The sequence below is a fragment of the Doryrhamphus excisus genome, chromosome 6, assembly GCF_030265055.1.
Source record: "Doryrhamphus excisus isolate RoL2022-K1 chromosome 6, RoL_Dexc_1.0, whole genome shotgun sequence".
Lineage (NCBI taxonomy): Eukaryota > Metazoa > Chordata > Actinopteri > Syngnathiformes > Syngnathidae > Doryrhamphus > Doryrhamphus excisus.
The window spans coordinates 9237210-9254341 of NC_080471.1; the positions used below are offsets into that span (position 1 = coordinate 9237210).

At 47.9% G+C, this 17132-nt stretch overlaps 2 protein-coding genes across 2 annotated transcripts; both read right to left on the reverse strand.

Annotated features, from left to right (window-relative positions):
* Positions 1 to 179: 179 nt before the first annotated feature.
* On the reverse strand, positions 180 to 11515 carry nup160 (nucleoporin 160). Its single transcript, XM_058076223.1, has 34 exons — positions 11402 to 11515; positions 11028 to 11136; positions 10738 to 10948; positions 10412 to 10634; positions 10149 to 10345; positions 9800 to 10036; positions 9155 to 9252; positions 6840 to 6924; positions 6685 to 6753; positions 6536 to 6619; positions 6282 to 6452; positions 6108 to 6207; positions 5878 to 6043; positions 5676 to 5806; positions 5403 to 5563; positions 5197 to 5333; positions 4282 to 4352; positions 4056 to 4218; positions 3895 to 3964; positions 3729 to 3827; positions 3521 to 3640; positions 3319 to 3414; positions 3103 to 3197; positions 2933 to 3029; positions 2746 to 2851; positions 2522 to 2682; positions 2390 to 2450; positions 2209 to 2319; positions 2009 to 2132; positions 1844 to 1945; positions 1625 to 1766; positions 563 to 688; positions 407 to 502; positions 180 to 343 (listed from the first exon to the last, which is right to left on the reverse strand). Exons 1-34 carry the CDS (start codon positions 11490 to 11492, stop codon positions 260 to 262), a joined length of 4194 nt encoding a protein of 1397 aa, XP_057932206.1. The 5' UTR covers positions 11493 to 11515; the 3' UTR covers positions 180 to 259.
* Positions 11516 to 11661: 146 nt separating this feature from the next.
* LOC131131473 (transcription initiation factor TFIID subunit 4-like) lies at positions 11662 to 17111 on the reverse strand. Its single transcript, XM_058076212.1, has 15 exons — positions 15681 to 17111; positions 15313 to 15479; positions 15134 to 15241; positions 14879 to 15058; positions 14653 to 14775; positions 14484 to 14573; positions 14188 to 14373; positions 14015 to 14090; positions 13827 to 13932; positions 13471 to 13640; positions 13263 to 13393; positions 13054 to 13179; positions 12922 to 12978; positions 12681 to 12803; positions 11662 to 12585 (listed from the first exon to the last, which is right to left on the reverse strand). Exons 1-15 carry the CDS (start codon positions 16723 to 16725, stop codon positions 12439 to 12441), a joined length of 2835 nt encoding a protein of 944 aa, XP_057932195.1. The 5' UTR covers positions 16726 to 17111; the 3' UTR covers positions 11662 to 12438.
* Positions 17112 to 17132: the final 21 nt, after the last annotated feature.

The following is a 17132-nucleotide window of genomic DNA, read 5'->3' on the forward strand; positions in this document are numbered from 1 at the left end:
GAATTACCAGTCTTTATGTACTGGTATTTTTTTTTTTTACTATACCTGTGTAACAGTGTTCACCAAACCTTTTAGCTCAATACCCACATCCTCCCCAGTCTGAAAACCTGGAATGGTTGTGCCAAATGCAAAAAAATTAGATGAAATTATTGGGTGCTCTGTATTAATAAAACAAATGCTCCTGTCTAACTTTATTTGCAGTGGTAACAAAAACATTATTTACAACATATTGACACCAAATTTTAACTTTTAAAAAAGTTCAACGATTGGCAAGTCTCATTTTTGTCGTCTGTTCCACCAACTTGTGGTAATCATCAAGTTTGTCTCGAAGTTTGTTGTAAACCTGAAAAGACAAGGTTTGTTTAATCAAATATGGTTTTCCGCTCAATAAGTGAGAAGGACTCACTTTGGCAGTGGTCTGCGTCTCTTTTAGAGCCACCATCAGCTGGTCAATGGACGTGTACGGCAGCCACACGCACGGTGCAGTTGCTGACAGCGGCGCCTGTTCAACATCACATCCAGTCAAGAGGTAATCGGATGGGGGGGGGTGTATGCGTATTACCTTGATGCCAAAATAGTAGTGTCCCTTGCCCAGTACAGCATCCACATACTCTATCACCAGCTCTGCAGCGGCATCAAGCAGGTCAAAGTTCAGGTAGAGACGAAGCAAACTTGCTGCATCCATTTCCTGCGCAATGCAAATTGATTTTTTTTTTATTGTTTTAAAACAAAATACACGTCATCCCTCGCCACTCAGTGGTTAACAACGCACCCTCTATTATGTTTTTTCAATGAATTATGTGAAATGGCTCATTTTCTCTGATGTTTCTGACATTTTCTCAGTGTTTGCTACTTTGTTAGCACATTAGCAAACACTGTTGTTGTGATCACATGGGCCCTATCTGGCCGCTGCTTGATAAGACGGGATTGGGTGGAGTCTGGAGCCGACTGCTTGTCCCTTGTGCCTATAGGGGCCAATATCAATATCGGATCAGGATGTCCCTCGTTTTCTATGCTGTAACTATCAAAATATTTGATTTATAAATAAGGAATCCAATTTACGTCATAAACTAAGCTTTACAGTGGTATACAGTGGATTCTGGGTTAGTGTCTGCCCCAGTTAGCATGTTTTTTGCCTTTGTTTGCATACATTTTCCGGTTAGCGTGAAATATGGCATGTATCTGGTTGAGTTGTTAACTGTATTCTTTACCCATTTTCTTACAGCACAACACGTCCTTCCTTGTTAGCATCAAATTAGCTACCTAACTGACATCGCATGACGAAATTTTGAATGCATGTAAACGACGAATGAAAGGTATAAGTGAACATTTAAGGTTACTTTTACCTTCACTTAGGATGTGAATGTTCCCAAAGGTAAAAGTAACCTTAAATGTTCATTCATCCCTTTAATTCATATGTACAGTACTTATATGCATTTCAAATGGTTCTCTGCATGTAGCACTATAAAACACTTTGGCTTTCTGGAATTGATTAACTTTATATCACTTTGTTATAAGAAAAAAATGTATTATGTTAACGTCTATTAGTGTCCAAACTTTCTGGAACGACTCAAAAACTCTAACCAAGGTTCTACTGTATATATAGACTTTTTGCGGAGTGCACCTTGAAGGACTTTACGAGCCAATCGGGTGGAGGCACACCATGCGACAGCAGCTTGGTGAGGACGCAGCGATGATGGATGCCGTTGGCGGAGGGAAAACGCTCAAGAAATGAGGCCAACAGACGCCATGCTTCGTCTGCGGCGCTGGAAAGAGACAAGCAAGGAAGTGTTTAGAAGAAGAAAAAGAGTTGGTGGTGGCGGCATGTATGACATCATCAAACCTTGACTCTTTGGTGTTAACCACAGAGGATAGCTGATTGGCCGACAACCACAGCCACGCCTCGTTCTGAGACTCCTCTCCCCCGAACTGCAGCTTGATGCACCTGTCAGCACGTAGCGATGCATCAATCATGCTGGACAATCAATCAGGTGACATTCCAGCTCACCTGAAGGTCAGTGCTTCGAACAACGAACTGAGTGGCACATTGAAGGTATGGCACAGGCGCAGGGCACATGTAAACAGGCCACAGTCCAGCAGGAGGCGCACCAACTCGGCCGCGGACGCCGTGCCTGGGGCGGGTGGAGAGGAACAGCTCTTAGTTGACCCGGGCAAGGCCTGAAAACACCGTGGGTGGGCGGAGCTTACCGGCAATGGCAGCTGACGGCGGGTGGTGCTCTGCCAGCGTGAGGCGACATCGGGCTAACGCGTACTCCTTCTCCACATCTTTGATCTCCAGGATGTCCACCTGACGTTTGACTGAGACAGCGATGACATCATGTGACCACAGGATCACTCACAAATGAGTTGTGATGGACGACGCTCTCACCTGGCTGCGACACAAAGTCTCCATCAGAGTTGCGCTTGGGCGACGCTCCTGGACGATCTCCCTGCAGAGTGCACATAAACGTAAACAAACGGCTGAGAGTCGGGTGAAAGTCAGCACTGCGAACGTGCGCACCAGTGGCGCCCAGGCGGGCTGCAGCAGCCAGGCATACTGCGGCCGAATGAGGCGCAGGCAGTTGATGGCGGCCAGGAAACAGTTGACCTGCTTCCTGAGGCCCACCACAGACGGAACCTCACGACCCAAACGCATTCCCAGCTCCAACATGGCCGAGCCCGCTGCAAAAGGTACACACATTTAGCGCCACAAAAAAAGAGACATTGTGAATGTAGGATGGAGACCTTTCCTGTAGTTGTGTCTGTTGACGTGGAAGGCGTAGAGCAGCTCGTAGTAGTTGTGGCTCAGTAGGTCCAAACCTCGCGCCCGAGACTCCATAATGGACACCACCTGTTGGGGCACACGCACTATTGACCAAGAGGGTGGGGAGAGTGGGTCGAGGAAGGAGGAGGAGGTCACAGGACGCATCACCTCATCATGCAGGTTGCCGTAGGAGAAGTGGACCAGATCATGAAGCTGGGCCCGTTCACACAGGACCACCACCAGCTGACGCAGACAGTCCAGCTGCCTGTCAGTGGAATAGACATACCATCACTACACTACATACTAAAGTGAGTGTGTGCATGTGTGTGCGTACGCACATGCTAGAGTCTGGATTCTGGACCAACGCCTCGTAAGCTTCACTGTTGTGTCCCAGGTCCAAATGGTGTTTGAAAATCCGCGTCCACAAGGCGGCCTACAAAAGAAGCACTGTGTGACAAGAGCTGGGAATTTTGACCCCCAAGGTGAGGAGCAGGAAACGTAATCTGGACCACCACAATATGGCCCGTGTGAGGGTGCTGTTTGACTTTCATCACCTGACTGCTGACATCACTGATCGCCTCAGGGAGCGCCGACATCGCCAATTCAATCACCAGCTCCGGTAGACCCACATCCTCCAGAAGACAAAGTACCTCCACACACACACGCACACACACACACAAAAGCACTCTCAGCTGTGTGACTTGTGTATTAGTGCAGTCTGTTAGCATGTAGCATTAGCACAGGACTTAAGCGCACCTTGTTGTAGTAGTGCAGAATGGGTGTGGAAGCGACTTCATCGCCGTCACTGCCTGTCAGTTTGATGAGAAACTCCTCCTTCTCCACCTCAGCCTCGGCCTCTTGGAAACACCGCAAGGCCTGACACGGGTTAAGAGGAAGGAGGTTGACTTGAAGGTGGCATGGGAAGTGGAAAAAGCCTTTGAGGCGGAGAAGGGGTGTATATCACCTTGTGACCCTCGCCGTTAGCCAAGTAGCACTGAGCTAACATGAAGCGACAGGACCCGATGTTCACCTGACACCAAGGACCAACCAGACGCACGTACTCCTGTGCAGAAGAAAGTACTTGGTCAGTACATGGTCAGCCTTCAGGTGTCGCCGAGGTCTGGACTCACCTGCAACTGTGTGTACTGACAGTTGGCCATGAGGCATTCTGGGAAGTGGAAACTGGGATTACTGGGCCAGCTGGTACGCGCCAATTAAGAAAACATTGGATTATGACAAGAATAGTGAAACTAGGGCCCTCTGCTGCCATGTTTGTCCCGAGTGAGGATACAGCAGCTGAGCAAGCAGCTGGACCACATTTGACATCATATCGGTCCACATGAGGACTGGGTCGCTTGCTGATGGGTCGTGGCTCTGGGCGAAGATCTGGGATAGAATCTTCTTGCGGGCGGCTGTCTGGTAGAAAAGCTCCACTAGCGTCTGAGGACTGAGTGCTGCAACGCACAAAACACACATCTGGACATGTGGAAACGTGCGTGGAAACATGCTTTACTGACCCGTCGACTTGGAGGCCAGACACGGTGAGTCGGACAAGTCCAAGACCGTCAGGTGTTGCAGGTTAGCGTCTCTAGAGGAGAGAGATGGGACATGAAAAGTTGACAACCAGAATGTGTAAGCCAGGGGTCTCAAACACGCGGGCCGGACACTAGTTTGAGGCCCCCGCCTTGATATGAAAGTTTAATGTTAGTGCGGCCCACGCAAGTTTGATATGGATGCTGTATGGTATCATGTACCCAGAAAAAATTATTACGTTTGATTAATGTTCATGTTAAAGGTTAAATAACTGTTCATAGTTATCCTCCCTATCCGTGTGGAAGTGGTACGTTTTTGGCTATTTAAGTTTAAAGGAAATAACTTGAAGGCTACCGTTTAGGTCGCTAGCTCTCTAGTTTGCGAGTTAGCATGTGTCTCCAGACCCTGCAGTTGCGCAATATGTTGTAAATAAAAAGAGTATAAATGTGACTATAGTCGTGTTTTGTCATGTCTACAGGGCTCTAATAATGCTTTGTTCATTTTAATCTGAAAAAAATAATTTGTCTACCCACCAACTATATGTGGTTTCTTAAGTTTTTATTATTTGCTGTTTTATTATTATTATTATATTTATTTATTACTGATTGATTTTCTTTATTTGTTTATTTTTATTTTTCTGCACAAAATAAGATGAAAAAGTAAGATATTTGAGAACAGTGGAATGTTTTATCAGAGCTTTTCTTGTAGAAAATCGAAACCAAAGCAAAGTTTATTCATTTTTCTGTTTTTAATAGATGTGTTTTTTTGTTGTTTTTTTTTTGGAAAACCTGATGCGGCCCAGTCTCACCCAGAGTCTAGCTCCGGTGGCCCCCAAGTAAATTGAGTTTGAGACCCCTGGTGTAAGCAGAGCAGGTTTAAAGAGGCAAAAGAGGACTCACAGGGTGTCATCGGCAACAGGACAGCTTAAACTTTGACTGACGTGCTTGAGCAGGAAGTACGAGGACAGGAGGTGGGATGCACGTGGGATCACTTCCTGCTGGATCTGAAGGATTTGCGCACCCCCACCTGCTAGCGCCTGAAACACGCATGCAAGAGACTTAACTGCTGCTTATAGCACCACCTGAAGGTGTGCCTGTGTACGTACGTGGTCTCCAAGGCATAGGCAGAATTTAAGGAGGAGGAGAAAGTCACGACAAAGGCGTGCCCGTGTCATAGTCATGTGACTGAGGGCCTGGCAGACAAGTGAGACAGCGGTGGTGCTGCCATAGAGCTGAGACAGGCTGAGGCGCATGCTCACGGTCTGACCTGCAAGACACCCAGAATGGTCCACAAGCGTCAGTCATCATAACCACTGACGGATAGGAAGTCTGTATGTGTCTGCTGTGTTTATTTTCTGTCAATCAAGTTTAGGTGTTACCAGGCAAGAGTGGAACATCTCCAAAGTCAAGGTCGGTCTCCAAGTCCAGCTCCCTCAGCAGAACCAACATGGCTGCCATGGGGTTGCGTATGTCCTGCAGTTTGTTCTGAATGTCCTCCTTCACATTTTTACTGCACACAACAAAGATGGCAAAAGTGAGTGCAACACCGCAACACGCGTGTGTGTGTGTGTGGGTGCTGACTTGTCATGAGACAATAGGTTCTCAAGGATGCTCTCGGCTGTTCTCTCAGGTGACCTGGCCTGTTCCAGAGCTTTCTCCATCTCGTATGTCATATCTGCTGACACGTGGTCGCTTAGCAGCCGCAGACACGCAACCAGCGTCATAACATCTCGCCCCACTTCAGCCTCTGGAGGACACGGCAGACATGTTAAGACCACACACACACACACCTCCATACGCAAGGTGTTTACCTTCAGTGAAAAGCGTGTCATCGTCTGAGAGAAAGTAGTCGTCAGAAGACAGGTAGAGGTGGTCAACAGCAGAACATGGAAGCAAGAAGGAAACAAACCCCTGAAAAGACAACGTCATCCTCATCACCATCGCTTAACAGTTGAAATCAGTTCAACACCTTTTTTTGTATTTACCTTCTTCAGGAGGCAGACCATGTGACTGTGTGGACTGACACTCAGAGCCAGCGGCGTGGACAGAACCTCCTGGTACTGTAGGCAGCAAGCGTAGAACTTGGACCAAAATTCCACCTGGAGCTGTCGGTATTCCTCATGGGAAAACTCAAACTCTGTCACGCTACTCTGTAGCTGAAGGACAGAGACGCACCAAGTCATTCCTGTTCTCCTGAAAAATTACAGGAAACCTGACCCACCCTCGCCACCATCATCACCTCACTCTCCACGGCCAATGTCACTTCCTTCTTTAGACCCTCCCATGACAAGTCGGCAATGGTGTCCGAGCCTCGCCGGAAGATCTGATTGAAGACAAACACGAGACCGTCACATGGTGACCCTTTGGGACATCTACTCGCGCACTTACCTGTAGAGCTTTGAAGATGGCTGCTGCCGTGAAGCCAAGAGGAGAGAAGAGCATGTCTAAGTAGGTCTCCTGTCAATCATCACCATATTTTTATCTCATTAGCCAAGTAAGATCTGAGCAGCGGGCTAAAAGAAGCGGATTGACGGTGGACTTACCCTGGGATCCTGGTCCACTCCAACATAGACTTCATCTTCTGGGGGAGGTTGAACAAACACCTGATTCCACTGGCCTGCTGTGTTACTGACAAAACATCAAAACTGAGGTCATTGTTTAACCACAAGAAAATCAACAGGAGAACAAGACTTTTTAACACTTTGATGATAAGAAGGCTAAAAACGAGGAAATGGAAAAGAAGGTTGTAAGACAGAGCTGTGTATCATTTACATATTATCCGATATCAGTGCCAAATCAGTACTTGAACCGTTGTCTGTGATTAAATGGTGCCCAAATAAGTACACTGAAATTTTGTAAAAAAAAAACAAAAAAACAATGCCTTTTTATTTTTTACAATAGTAATTCTAATATTTTAATATAAACTAATTAAGTAAATAAATTCACCACTGTGAAATCATGTCATAATCTGGCAACACTAGCAGCAATAGAGAAAACATGAGGAATAATATCCAAAAAAGAGTTTTCCCCACTTATCTGACCTATAAATGTTGTTAGTTGTATTGTAGTGAGCCCTGAAAGAAGTTTGGGATGGCTCTGAACGTTCGCCTTTGCGTCACGGTTCTCCTGAGCCCCACGGCAACAGCGGTGCTTCTGACAAAGTGCGTCCGACAATGAGTGCTCAACCTCAGGCAGGTGAGGTGGAGGCAACGCCCTCATGTCTGGCTTTTCCCGAGCTCCACCGCACCAGCGGTGCCGAGTTACCACTCTTTGAGTTTATACATGGTAAGTAAGGGGTTTCAAACAGTAGCTCCTGACCACTTTTCAGGTAGCTCTCCGAAGGCTTTATTAATTTATCATCAACTCCTATACCGACAAAATTAGAAAGTGAGGTTCGGCAACAGTCGGGAAGTACTCCGGAGCGCTTGGGAGTGACAAGTCACAGCGCACTGGGCGTGCCCGGAGGAAGGCCGTGGGTGGAATGGGTGGAAGATGTTGAAAGCTTCCTGTGTGGGTTATCGTGTGTAGCTGCTCTATAGGAGTCCACATCTCAATACAAAGGGCCGTAAATGAGCAAAATAGGTCCCTTTTAACACCGTAATGACTATTGGCTTGCCAATAACTATATCTCATTTTAAACACTGATATCTACTTAGTTTTCTGGTCTGAACCATTTACATAGGCCAGTGTTTTTCAACCTTTTTTGAGCCACGGCACGTTTTTTTACATTGGAAAAATCTTGTGGCACACCACTAACCAAAAATGTTCCAAAATGTCACCACGACCTCACACGTGCATCAATAAGTCTATGGGAGGAACAAGGTAGGTGTTGCCACACGGACCAATATTACATTGCTCTGCCAGTCTTTATACCACAGACACTCCACAGTAGCCACGTTTTTACATCACCACTTTTGCTCTTTCCGAATGACCTTTCGGGAAACAATGGTATCCATGGAAAGGAATATTCCAATCTCTTGTCTACATGCGCCCTGAAAATCAACCAGAATAGTCAATAGGGCATGCCCAGTAAAACGTAAACATCAACATCACGTGATACCGGCTTCCCCGAGTTTTTCTTTCACTTGTTGGAATAACTCCGTATTGCCAGTTTTTCGTCTGTCCAGTCTTGAAATTTAGTTTGAATCAAAAACAAACTTTGCTTAGTCCAGTGCCGATTGCTGGCCTCCATTTTTAAAAGTGAAGAACGTCTGGATCTGCGTGTTACGTCATATCTGAGCATGCGCTGAAAGAACGCACCCGGGATAAATTTAAACAGGAAAAGATCACGTTCAATCTTGCTAATATTTTATAATTAAACTCAGGACATGTTTTATATAGATATATATTTTCTTTTTTAATAAAACTGCACAAGTATAGAAGGGTTTAGATTCCGTTTCACAGATGGCGGTAATGCATATGAAAGCTGCTTGCTAACCGCCAATAAACAACAGAAGAAGAAAAACACCACGAAGAAGAACGCAATCTGACAACTTTGCGTTTGAGCGGGTACAAGATACCTCAATCGGATTGGTTATAGGAATATTCCATCCCTGTTCAATTCTTTCCGTTTGAGCAAATAAACCAAATGCAATTGGAATATTTGGGTATACTATTGTATATACTATGTATACTATTGACATAATATTTGCAAATAATGATTAATAAATGTTAATTATAAAAAGTGATATTGGATAATTCCTCACGGCACACCTGACGGTTTCTCAAGGTACACTAGTGTGCCGCGGCACAGTGGTTGAAAATCACTGACATAGGCACTGGTGCCATTATGGTACAGAGTTAAACTGCATCTGTAGAAAAGAAGGATATGGGCATGTAAAGTTTTCAAGGGACTTACTGCTCATAGTTGACGTATCTGATGACGCCGCAGTTGAAGTCGTCCAGCCACAGAGCCCAAATGTCAGTGGAGGTCAGAGTGAAGTCCACCAGCGTCTCCTATGAACAAATATTGGATGTTTCATTGCAACGTGCGGCGTGATATGACAAAACATGTCATACAGTGTCTCACAAGAGTGCAGCCGTCACATTTCAGCAAGCGTTTTATTTCTTAATCATGTCCTTTAGGGACACTACTGTAGAAAGTCAACTGATATAACTAAGAGTAGTCAGTGTACAGCTTTTAGAGATTTCTGTTCACTGAAAAACACAAACAGCATCTTCCACTTGAGGATGGCCCACAACTGGGTTCGTGTCTGAAGGAGACATACTTGCCATACTTTTAACGCAGCCCAGTGTCAAAATGTTACAGCTTTCCTCCAATGAACTGCAGCTCTGTTGCAGCCTCAGACCATGACTCAACCACCATCCTTCTCAAATAGAGGCATCTTATCTTAGAGGCTATTATCTTGCTATTCACTTATGCTGCCAGCTATTTAGACCATAATGTCGGTACAATTATTTTCCAGCTGCACACCGACTACTCAAGTATACCCAGATTTACTTTGTCCAATAGAACTAACAGATGATTACGGTGGTAGAGCACCTGAGTGGAGAAGAGCGAGGAGATGTGGTCCAGGCTGCAGCGGTTGTTGTCGGTGGCAAGAACTTGCAGAACGATGAACTGCCCTCTGTCGGGCGCTGCAACGTAGATAGCCAGACACAGGCCAGAAGCAGCGCACGAGGTCAGCCGCAACCGGTGGCCCACACTGGCCAGTCGCTTGCCCCCCTTTAAGGCCGGCATGTAGTCAAAAATGTCCGCCTCCAGCAGACACGCCTGATCCTGAAGACACGCCCACACCATAAAACATTATTTGAATATTCCGGACTATACTGTATGTCCTCTGTGGGGTCTGGCACCCAGATTGGCTGATGATGCAAAGGAAGCCGCTCACCCTGACAGACCAAATGCGCAGCTTGTGATCCTGACATAGTGCAAAGATGATGGAGTCGTCTTCCAGCTCTCTGACCGCCAGACTGACCACTAAGTCGTCTGGAGTGTTCTCGCCCCAAATGACGCTCGGCATCCAAACGGACAAGCGCTGCTTCATGGAACTCCTCTTCAGCTCTACTACGGTCACGCCACCTGTACCTGTAAAACACATTGTCACGCTTTGACCATGTTGCACGTTCCTATGATGCCATCATTGCAATCCACCTTGCACAGCGGGAGCGGGAAGCGTGACAACCATGATGCCGCCAGAGGGTGACGCTAAAGCATAGTTAGCATCTCCCTGGTGTGTGAGCCATGCTGTGGCGGCGCCCACGCAGCCAGCAGGGGTCAGCGCGCTTGGGATGGGGGCACTATGACAACCATCTTGCAGGTTCAGCTTGGCTAGGTCAGTGAAGATGGACTGCATGTGAAGCTCTGTCACCAGCTCCTGGGCACGTTACACAATAGAACTTTAGCCAGCATCTACATGAACATCAACAAATCCTATAGAACTAATTAGCTTGAGCGTGCGTGTGCTCCCCGTTACTCACACTGCGATACATGCGCTTCGGATGGGGCAGCAGCATTCGGTGAACACTCCGATTGGTGGTTATGAGTATGACTACGTTGTTGAGGGTCTCCAGGATGGTGACACCCCCTGGCACCACATTGCAGTGAGTGAAGCGCAGCCTGATGGCGCTGTTAAGAAGGTTGATGTCCAGAGATTGCTCCAGCAGTTCCACAGTGTCACCTGATGTGGACCTGTAAGAAAAGTCCAAACAAACCTGTTCTTCCTGAAGGTACGTAAACTGATGATTTTGAGTAGCAGAGGTGTCCTCACCAAGAGATGAATCTGTTGCTGGTGACTGAGTGCGCTTTCCCTCCGTCTTCATAGTGAAAAGCTCCAGCTGTGTCTGGAAACTTGAGAGCTCCGGGAGCAGGTGTTGACGCTGTACAAACAACACATAAGTTAATGTATTTCACATCTACTTCACTATCTTTTCCTTATTTCTATGTTCATTGTCTGTAAACCATGTAATTACAAACCACAAGTACGCACACAGACCCAACCTTTTAGGACAGAAAAGTCACGTCGTTGACGTCAGTTAGCATGCTAGCGCTGCTAGCTGCTGTTAGCATGACAAGACAACGTTCTACAATGCACCCAGAACCTGTAGAGTTCCGACAAGACGACGGTCCGATGTGAAAGTTTACCAGGCTTAATGTGGACTTCGCGGAACCTCTGAACGGTTTCCCTCTCAAATCCACAGATTTCAATGAAGCTTCTTTCGAGCGCCGCCGCCATAGTTGCCTCATGGAAGTGTGACGTCAGAGTGGCGGCGCGCTCTGGCCTTTTCAAAGATTTAAAGAGACAGTCCACCCTGGCATCTTGGATAAGAAAATAAAAATCGTTTATTTTATGATTATGCTTTACATTTCACCACAAAAAGGGATGAAATCTCACCATGTTAGTCACTTACCATCAGCGCTCGTTTGACATATCTTTATTTCATTTTAGTAAAGGTACAAACGTGTAAAATTCCATGATTGAGTACAGAATGTAGGAAATATAAATAATCGTAAAAGTTCACGTGGACCGACCGGTGCGCTCGTCAAAAACAAACATTTAAAGCATTAAAAACCTCCAAAAAGTATTAAAAAGTGAAGAAAAACTGCATTTTGCACTACGAGAAAAAGTCACAAAGTCTTTGCACTGTGACATGTTGCATCATTGAGGGGAGAGCAGGCAGGTAGCTTCCGGAATGGGGCATTGACGTCCACTTTAAGAATCACTTCAACTCGAATCAGAATCCTTGCTGAATAGGGTCCCAATACAAGTGTCTCCACTATAGCATCTTAGCTTAGCATATGGATGCGAAATATGAATTAATTCATGATCAATGAGTTCATCAGCAAACAATGTCGGAGCAAATCCACTGCATGTTAGTGTTATGAAACTATGTTTAGTAGAAGTGTTCCCAAGATGGCTGCCACAGGGTCCAAGACGACAACAATCAGAGCTGTTTGCTGTATTTGTGCAGCTTCAAAAAAATAAAGCTGATGTTAGCTTGATGTTGAGCTGATGAGATGTGTCGCAATCCTCATCAGACGTGGTCACATGGTGACCTCACGTTACCATGTCCCAAAGTGAACACACGTTGCCGCTGTCACTTTTGGTGGCGTGACATGTGGAGCGGGAAGGTTCTTTATGGAGCATGGGCCCCATGTGGGGAGGGGCCAAGAAGTACACCTCACTTGAGCAGTGCCTTGTAAAGCATCAGCGAGCGCGCCGTGCTTCCGTCCTGCTCGAGACACACGATCAAGTCCCTGAGGTTGACTCTGGTGATGCGCTGACGCAGCTGCTGGCGGGATGAGGCAGGGCTTCCACCTGAGGCCACCTGAATCGATACGATAAAATATTAACTCATTAGTAGGTTCAAACACACCACCCAGGAGGCATGCTTTCCTCTTAGACAACACAGATGAGCACTACCTCTGTGCTGGCCGCGGTGCGGCCGGGCGAGTCCAGCTTGCGCTTCTTCCGAGGTCCGATAGCGGCCAACGCCGTAAGGTTGGCATCTCGTTGTCGCATCTGAGCCAATTCTTGTTGCTGCATCTGTTACAGGACAACAAAAGTGAGGTTCTGGGTGGATACAGAATCCCTGCTGATCAGCTAGCTTTAATTCATGCCGCTTGTTTAAAACTTTGTGCGGATGAACCACATGAATACAAACCTCTTTGGCCTTCTGCTTCAGGCGAGCCTGCTCAGGATCTTCTTGTCTGGCACGACTCTGAAAGAGAAACACAAACGGTCACTTTTGTGCTGACAAGTGTTTCAAACACAGATTGGTCAATCAGATTAGTACCTTGGCAGCCTTCAGCAGAATTTCCCGCTCTTGCTCGTCCTTTCTCTGCTTCTCGAGACGCTCCAATTGCTCAAAGAAACGAAGCTGAGAACGAACATCTGATGTTTGTTCGTGATGATCTTCGTCCTGATGACAAAAAACAAAAATGTGATGTTGAAGTATACCAGTCTAATAAACACAGGCCACCTTAGAATCCCTTCTGCTCTTACCTTGATCCCGTCTGCTCGGTGCTGAGCTACCATGGAGACCTTCTCCAGAACCGAGCGCAGTCGGGACTGTGTGGCATGCGACACCAAGTTGACCACTTCCAGCGGCACCTCACTCACACCCAGCTTCCTGGCTGTGGAAGCACAACAGAAGCTTCCAGAACAGTTCACCTGATGAGTGTGTGCACTCATGTGACTCTTGACCCGTTACCTGTGTCCAAGATGCGGCGGTGCAGGAGGCCGGCAGGCAGAAAGGACTCGTCCTTACAGGAGCGGATTTTGGTGCCGACGAGTTCTGAGCTGGTGGCAAGGATACGAGCGTTCTCCTCGCTGAGGTTGACGCCGGCCATCGATGCTACGTCATTAATGTCGTCATCATCCCTGCATAAGTCCAAGGTTGGTAGACATGTTAACTTAAAAACTAGTTGGATGCCAAACTATATCGTTGCCATGGTGACCCAGGAACAACTCATTCTGCTCAAATCATGTGGTGTGGCGTGAATGCATTCTCTTTTAACCCTACTGTGAAAAGCAGACTAATGAGGTTAATAGTTAAGAGTATTTCACCTGAAAGTCCCACCCCCCGGGTCGCCCACTTTCTTCTGATTGGCTTGCGCTGCCAAGTTTACAACATTCTTGCCAACGATGCCGGCAGGCCCTCGGATGATTGTGCCTGCGGAGAAGCCAAATGTCATACCAGAGGTTTCAGGTTCTAGACATACCTGGTGGTCGGAGGAGGGCCCGGCAGGACTCACCTTGAGGTCTGATGGTCTGACCTACCACCATCGACGGACGAGCCTGGAGCGTCTGGACGCCCGCTCGGCCCGCAGCCTGAAAAACAAGAAGTGGACAGTGTGGCTTAGAGGTACAGTATTAACAAGGATGCAAGGAGAGGTCCTAAGTAGTGTTCATAAAATTGTCTTGGTACCAGAGTTGTGCTAGTGAGCGGGGTATTCATTCGGATGGTGCCAGCAGTGGGGCTGATGGGTAACCGTGGCCGGATGGTGGCAGTAGTCCCGGCGACAGGGGCAACAGGGGGCGGGACACAGGCTGCGGGCGTGGTCAGAGACTGCTGACTGCTGAGTAATGACTGACGTAAAGCGGGAAGTGTTTTCTGAGGACCAAAGACATTTCGGGATTACAGCACGGATAGATATTGATGGATTAGCGTTGACAACCCCAGTCAAGAAAAACCAAACAAGGGCATTGGACGCCAGGTGGTACCTTGAGGAAGGGGATGAGGTAGGGCTGTGGTGAGGACTTGAGCTCCGCCTGCAAACGACTGGTGAACTCCTCAGGCTCGATCTTTGCATCCTGAACAAATACCCCCAATCACAACCATGAACCGAGACACCCACACAATGAGAAGAGTTCCAGAATGCGCTCAACTTACAAGGAGATCCTGGACCAAAGCTTTGACATTCTTGGACGTGTCGGGGGAGGGTGAGTTGTTGGATGCCAACTTGATGAGCATAGCCAGGAAGTTCTTGCATTTCTTCACATTTTCTTGCATTTCCTGTTGATGCAGTAAAAGTCTTTGGACTACAACGATGACAGCTGACATTGTGACAAATTTATAACTGCAGTCCATCAAGCAAAACCATGATGAATAGACAGACCTGGGACACCACAGTCACCCTGGTGGTGGGTGTGGCACTCTGAGCAGGCGTGGCGACGGTCACAGGAGGTGTGGATGACTTGACAACAGGCGCCGTCTCTGCTGCTATCACTGTTGGGGCCTTCGGAGGTGTGGTCATCATCACAGACACGGCGGGAGCACCAGGACCGACTGTGATGGCCTTGTGACCCAAAACGACAAGGTCAACATGGCCACCACAAGCAACGACACATGTCTAACAAATAACAAGTCATACCTGTGTAGCAGGGGAGGTGGAGGTCGAGGTGGATGAGGACGAAGGAGACGGAACAAGTCTGGTCTGAGTGGGTGTGGCCAGACGGATGTTTTGCGGTGTACCTGGCGTCTGCACGAAACAACATCATATACTAACAAGTCTGTGTGTGCACAAGTCAAGTCCTCCAGTGGACCACTCACCGGAGGGGCAGTGCTGACCCGTATGGCGGCAGTTGCGGTTGGAGTAGCAGGCCTCTGAGCAATGTTGGTCACCGTGGGACTCTGCTGCGTCTTGGCCTGCGCCTGGGCCAGAACTTGCTGCGGAACCATGACCAGTTGACCCGTCTCAATGCGGACCAGAACCATACCTGACATAGACAATAACACACATATACACACAGTCCAATGTTTAGGTACATCAAACTTCAGAGTCTGTTGTGTCATTCACTGTTGAAGAATTAAACCTCTGCAAAACCAAATTATAGTAAAAGTTGTTTTTACAAATGGTGAAGTCAATTGAAATAAAAATAAGGTTAAGTAAATAAGAAAAATGTCTGGCTCTGGCTGACCTGCAGGCATGGTGAACCCAGGAGGCAGCTGGATGGTGGCCTGCTGCTGAGGCCGTACAGCCAACGGGGGCTGTGGGGTGGCCAGTCGGGTTGTCCCAGCCACCAGTCCGGGTCTTTGCGGCTGGACGGCCCCGGCAATCGCGGGGGCACCTGCAGGTCTCACCACTGTCAATCCGGCCTGGCCCAGCCCGTTAACGGCCAGCTTGGCCGCAGCAGTGGACGCACCAGCAACGCTCTGGGGCTGGGTGATGGGCGACTGGGCTGTGACGGGCGACTGGGTCAGGGTGGGCGGCGGAGTGCTGGCCAGGATTACAGAGTTCCCAGCCGCAGGCTGACCTGGTACCAGAATCTTGCTATGGTTCAACACTGGAGATGGCGAGGGGCCACCAGGAGACACCAGCTGCCCGCCTTTAGGATCCAGTCCATTCTGAGCGATGTTGACAGTCGGGCCGGGGAGTCTCTGCAGGGGGGTGGCGGGGGACGTGGACTGGGATCCGGGGTGGAAGTTGGCAGCCATGACAAGAGAGCCGCCCGCTGCTGCCTGGGGGGCTACACCAGTAGAGTTCTGCAACTTGACAGCTGCTGTGTTGCCGTTTAAACTTTGCAAGCCCGGAGAAGCAGTCCTGCTGGGTTCGGCAGCCCGCTGGAAGCTAGCGGCAGCAGGCTGGGTGCTCAAAGTTTGGACTCCCGGTGCGAGGACGGTGGAGCTCGAATGAGCCGGCCCGAATGTTGGCACACTGCTCCCCCCACTGACTACGGCCACGCTCCCGCCAGAGGAGGTAGAAGAAGGAAGAAGCTCTCCGGCGGAAGATTGCAGCTTTAAGGCTGCCTGTAGATGTCCTTGTTGCGGCTCTTGGTCGCGCACTTTCCCTGAGAAGTGACTCGCGGCGGCCGGAGCTCCGTCTCTTTTGCCGGCGGAATAAGACGCGGCGGTTGCGTTTGGTTGCCCCAGTTGTGATTCCAAAGAGCCAACTAAGTCGCTGACTGCCTTCTCGTCCACTTCATTGAAGAGCATGTCCTCCAGTGGGTCGGAGGCTCCCGCCATCTTTGATGGTGGACCGTTGTGCAAATCGTATTTTAGAATGTACGCATGCGCGGAGGATCAGCGGCGGTTTCGACCATAGAAATAGAGAAAAAAATGCTTGTAAAGAACGTGTATGGAGTAAATCAGTTGATACGCTTTTTAAAATCAAATTATTAATAATTCAGAACTAGCACATCACAAAGTTGTGACACAATTATTTCTGAAAGTATTTTCAATTACATAAATAGAGTGAAGTGGATTCGGTGTCCAGAGCACGTTAGCCGTTAAGTGTTTGTGTATTATTGTATTATCATTAACTCTAATATTATCATAACCGTCTCTCTATTGATTCTCTTTTCAAACATTAGTCAGCTTGACTGTCACAAATGATACGCGTCATGTTGCACTTCCTCTTCTACCCACTGTAG

What these genes read in the sequence shown, in the direction of transcription:
- nup160 (XM_058076223.1), bottom strand. Translation starts at nt 11,492, where the DNA reads ATGGCGGCGGCGCTCGAAAGAAGCTTCATTGAAATCTGTGGATTTGAG. An exon ending in AGATGTTCCACTCTTGCCTG is followed by an intron (nt 5,564 to 5,675) that starts GTAACACCTAAA and finishes GGTGTCTTGCAG; the next exon opens with GTCAGACCGTGAGCATGCGC. An exon ending in ACGGCAACCTGCATGATGAG is followed by an intron (nt 2,852 to 2,932) that starts GTGATGCGTCCT and finishes GTGCCCCAACAG; the next exon opens with GTGGTGTCCATTATGGAGTC.
- LOC131131473 (XM_058076212.1), bottom strand. Translation starts at nt 16,725, where the DNA reads ATGGCGGGAGCCTCCGACCCACTGGAGGACATGCTCTTCAATGAAGTG. An exon ending in TCAGACCATCAGACCTCAAG is followed by an intron (nt 13,933 to 14,014) that starts GTGAGTCCTGCC and finishes GCTTCTCCGCAG; the next exon opens with GCACAATCATCCGAGGGCCT. An exon ending in TTCTGCTGAAGGCTGCCAAG is followed by an intron (nt 12,979 to 13,053) that starts GTACTAATCTGA and finishes TTTCTCTTTCAG; the next exon opens with AGTCGTGCCAGACAAGAAGA.